Below are 4,599 nucleotides of genomic sequence, written 5' to 3'. Positions count from 1 at the left end.
GGCTAAATAGATGGGCAAACTGCACAAGCAACCTAAACTGGGTTAGTCACCCGATAATGAGGAGCGCCGGCGAGAGGCGACTGGATCATAGGACGGATGTGGTGAAATGAAAATGGCCGCCGAAGTCTCGCGAGACCCGGCGGGAAGAAAACAGAAGACAATTAAAATGGCCGCCGAAATCCCGCGAGAACAAGAGGGAGATGGCCAAAAAGGGGAACCAATATGGCCGCCGAGATCTCGCGGCCATAGGAGAAAACCGGAGGTGAGAGCGCGGGAAGCGATGCGCCGATGGAGGTAAAACAGAACCTGAAAGAAATAATATAAGGGTGCACAGTGTAACCGCTAGAAGCGGAACCTATGGGGAAAAAATCAGTAACAGTAACAATAAGAAAATAAACCCCAGCAGATGCGATGGCCACAGGGAACTAGTCCAAAGGGATGACCAGCACCATAAACGCTATAGGGAGCGTGCAGATAAACCAAGCAAATACTAAATACAGCAACTACAAATAAAATGCACAATCAGATTAGACACAAGGAGCTGCCAAAAAAATGTGTACTTATCTTGGTGGTAGCAGCAAAGAAAGAGGGGGATCTATAGGAGGAGCCGTCTGTTATATGGACTGTGAGGGGAGGGTGTATGTTACTATGGTTACGTTCTGTTATGTAAACTTTTCTTTGCTGCTATTGGTGGACAGTAAAGAAGGAGATATCAATAGGAGCCTCCATGTCTTGCTGTAAAACTCAATGATTTTCCTAGTCTACGACGTAAAGTCATAGTTTTATTAAAGACACGGAGGCGAGTATTGCTTTCTCCTTCTTTACTGTCCACCAATAGCAGCAAAGGAAAAAAATATATAATAATTTACATACAGGAAACAACCATAGTAACCAAGGTCCCTCCCCTATAGCCCCTATAATAGGCAGCTCTTCCTCTGGACCTTCCTCTTTCTTTGAGATCCTGGTGCCAACATCACGAACACTGCAACAAAACTCCGAACTGCAACTGGAACGGATAACTCCAACGCCAACGAAGCGCATCCAACCAGCCAACATGGCCAAACCGTGGTAGAGAGATTAACCGGAAGTACGACATCCTAGTCCGGATCGACCTTCAACCTGAAAAAGAGAACAGACCATAGGTCCAGGTGAAATATATACGCCAAGACCAATAGCGTCCAGAAATCCCAGTACTCAAAATAGACACAATAGGGATTGAAGGACGGATAAAACAATATAAAATAATAATAATAACATTACAAATAATGATAACTATAATAATAATAATTACAATAATAATCATAATAATAATAACAATATTAACAAGATCGACCGTACAACAAGTATAATAATGAAAAACCCACTGTAATAAAAAAACCGTGAGGAGACCCAAGGGCGGGAACAGGGCGGGCAATACTCGCCTCCGTGTCTTTAATAAAACTATGAATTTACGTCGTAGACTAGGAAAATCATTGAGTTTTACAGCAAGACACGGAGGCTCATATTGCAAGTTCAAAGCCGCTCAATAATAGAAGAAAACAAATGAGACTGAGGACGAAAATAAAACTCCCTAAACGTGGTGACATTAGACCAGTCAGCCAAACACATAACGTCTTCCAATCTGGCCCCTGAAACCGCCAAAGAAGTGGCAGAGGGACTCCTGGCGGAATGCGCCGTGAAGACGGAAGTGTCTATCCCAGCTAGTGACATGACCCACTTCAGCCAGCGTGCCAATGTCGGACTAGAAACCGGTCTAAAAGGATGGCGATGGAAAGAAACAGTTGAGACATATCAGGAGACCGATGGGCCCTAGTCCTGGACTCGTATTCCCTCAAGCAGGCCACAGGGCACAAAACCGGAGCAGAAGGAAAACTGGGATAGGAGACAGATCTGATGTTAGTTTTGGTGCGACGTGAAATGTTGAAAGTGACACCCTCAGGGGTGAAAGAACGAGCGTCAAAATCGAGGGCCCGAACATCCGACACCCTTTTGCAAGAAATAAGACAAAATAAAGCCAATAATTTAGCGAACAATTGTCTCAACGAAAGAGCTGAGTTATCCGGCCAAGAGGATAAAAAGGAAAGGACCAGAGAAACGTCCCAGGTAGTCGAAAAACGAGGTTGAGGAGGACGCGCCAACCGAGAACCCCTCAACAGGCGAGAAACCGAAGGATGTTGACCCGCAGGGACGCCCTCATAACCCAGATGGGTAGAGGAAATAGCTGACCTGAAGAGGTTGATGGTCCGGTATGCCTTGCCCGCCTCAAAAAGTGAGGTGAGAAACTGCAAAAGGTGAGCTACAGGCGCCGAAACGGGATCCAAGTCCCATTCCAAGCACCAGCTAGTCCAATTTCTCCAGGCTGCCCGATAGGACTTTCTGGTGCCGGGAGCCCATGCATTGTCCAGTAACTGTCGAGTCGCCTCCGAAATGCCATCGACAGCTCTAGGTGTCCGGAGATCCGGCACGCCAACAGCCGCAGGGAACCGTCGAGGAGAAGTGGGTGGTGAAGGCCCTGAGGGTTGCGAAGGAGGTCCGTGCGAGGCGGGAGAAGAAGAGGTACCTCGACTAGGATCCCCAACAACGAAGGATACCAGACCTGAGACCCCCAGAACGGGACCACTAACACCAAATCCGCCCGATGGCGACGAACCTGAAGGAGAGTCCGTGGGATCATCGCGAACGGGGGAAAAACATAAAGGCGGGACGCCGACCAGTCCTGGAGGAACGCGTCCACCGCCACTGCTTCCGGATCCGGACGCCAACTGAAAAATCGGGTAAGTTGCCTGTTGAGCCGAGAAGCAAAGAGATCGATGGTCATCGGGCCCCATAGGTCCGAAATCGCAGAGAACACCTCCGGATCCAACTGCCAATCGCTGCCGTCCGCGCAAACGTTGCTCAGTCCCGGCAAGTATTCTGCCTGCACCATGATGTCCCTGGAGAGGCAAAACGACCAAAACTCCTTGGCCAACCGCTCTAAGGTTGCCGAGTGGATACCGCCCAACCGGTTGCACGCATTGGCAATCCCGTTGGAGAAGCTCTTGACTGCAAAGGAGCCGGCCAGAAGCTCCAAGGCGTTGATATGGAGGCGAGACTCCGCCGCCGACCAAGATCCTCCCGTGGAAACTCCGTTGCAATGAGCGCCCCATCCCTGGAGGCTCGCATCCGACTCGATGGTTAATTCCGGTTGGAATCCGACGATCACCCTGCCATTCCACTTTTCCAAATTGGCGATCCACCAGCGCAATTCCTCTCGGGCCTCCGAGTCCAGGACCACCACGTCCGCAAAGGAGGCACCGGTCCGAAGATGCGCGATCTTCAGTCGCTGGAGAGCACGGTAGTGCAACCGGGCCGGAAACACGGCCTGAATCAAGGATGCTTACAGTCCGATGATACGGGCCAGGTGACGCAACGAAAGGTGAGGAGTGAGAAGAGCATCTTTCAACTCCTTGCGGATCGCACGCAACTTCGTCATCGGAAGACTGAGGGACTCTGAGATCGAATCCACCATGAAGCCCAGGAATTCCATCCGTTGCGATGGGATGAGGCATGACTTCTCCATGTTGAGGAGGAAACCGAGGTCCGTCAGCAGGTCCGCCGTCCACCGCAGATGCTCTAGCAGCCTCGCACTGGACTCGTGCATCAGGAGGATGTCGTCTAGGTAAACTATGAGGCGCACGCCCCGACTCCTCAACCATGACACGACTGGACGTAGCAGCTTGGTGAAGCACCAAGGAGCCGAAGACAATCCGAATGGGAGACAGGTGAACCTCCAGGTCTCTCCTCTCCACAAGAATCGGAGAAGATCCCTGGAATGAGCAGCCAACGGGACCAGGTAAGCATCCTTTAGATCCAGCTTCACCATCCAGTCCCCAGGAGTCAACAGGTCCCGAAGGAGGTGAATCCCCTCCATCTTGAAATGACAGTAGCGCACCACCGTATTCAGAGCGCTAAGGTTGATGACCGGTCTCATCTGACCCCCTTTTTTCTGAACGAGGAATATATTGCTGATGACACCCCACTCTGAAGGAGGGGCCCACTCTATCGCCTGTTTTTGGAGGAGAGAAAATAGCTCCGCGTCTACTAGTGCGCAATCTGGGTGCGATAGCGGTATGGGCGGGGGGGGGGGGGAAACCAGGCACGGGGACCCCGTGAGTTCTATGTGGAAGCCCCTGACCGTGGTCAGTACCCATGGATCTGATGTGATGAGACCCCAAGCATGGGAAAAAAGTTGGAGTCTGCCCCCTACACAAGGGGCCATAGAATCCCCAATCTGGGGAAGACTTACCGAAAGGTCTGCGAGAGTTGGGGTTGCCTCTGAAGGAGCGAGATCACCACTGGCCTCCTCTGGTCGAGAAAAAGGGAGAGGGGTCGCGCTGTTCCTGGAATGGAGGTCGCTGACCAAAGGAACCTCTTCCTGCGCCACGGGCCTGAAAACTTGAACGGCCGGACAGGCGGCCCCTGCTACTGCCGGCCCGATTAGAGACCCATCCCTGAAATACCCTGCGCATAGATGACTGGGCTTTGTCTAGCGCAGTGAAAGTACCTACAAATCGCGCCATATCCTTTATAAAGGAATCACCGAATAGGAGACCCTGGGCG

At 51.3% G+C, this 4,599-nt stretch overlaps 1 protein-coding gene across 1 annotated transcript; it reads right to left on the bottom strand.

Moving 5' to 3' along the window:
• Positions 1-1,718: 1,718 nt before the first annotated feature.
• LOC120980933 lies at positions 1,719-3,910 on the bottom strand. The gene is made up of 3 exons (XM_040410321.1): positions 3,506-3,910; positions 2,626-3,361; positions 1,719-2,584 (listed from the first exon to the last, which is right to left on the bottom strand). Exons 1-3 carry the CDS (start codon positions 3,908-3,910, stop codon positions 1,719-1,721), a joined length of 2,007 nt encoding a protein of 668 aa, XP_040266255.1.
• Between the last annotated feature and the right edge of the window lie 689 nt (positions 3,911-4,599).

Source organism: Bufo bufo, chromosome 10 (genome assembly GCF_905171765.1).
Source record: "Bufo bufo chromosome 10, aBufBuf1.1, whole genome shotgun sequence".
Classification (NCBI taxonomy): Eukaryota; Metazoa; Chordata; class Amphibia; order Anura; family Bufonidae; genus Bufo; species Bufo bufo.
This window is presented reverse-complemented; position numbering and strand designations above follow the sequence as displayed.

Bases quoted from the DNA above. Each gene is read 5' to 3' on its own strand.
- LOC120980933 (XM_040410321.1), bottom strand. From the start codon at position 3,910: ATGGAGGGGATTCACCTCCTTCGGGACCTGTTGACTCCTGGGGACTGG. The intron at 3,362-3,505 runs GTGGATTCGATC...TCCTTGATTCAG, and splicing joins TGGAATTCCTGGGCTTCATG to GCCGTGTTTCCGGCCCGGTT. The intron at 2,585-2,625 runs TGTTAGTGGTCC...GTCTGGTATCCT, and splicing joins TCGCCATCGGGCGGATTTGG to TCGTTGTTGGGGATCCTAGT.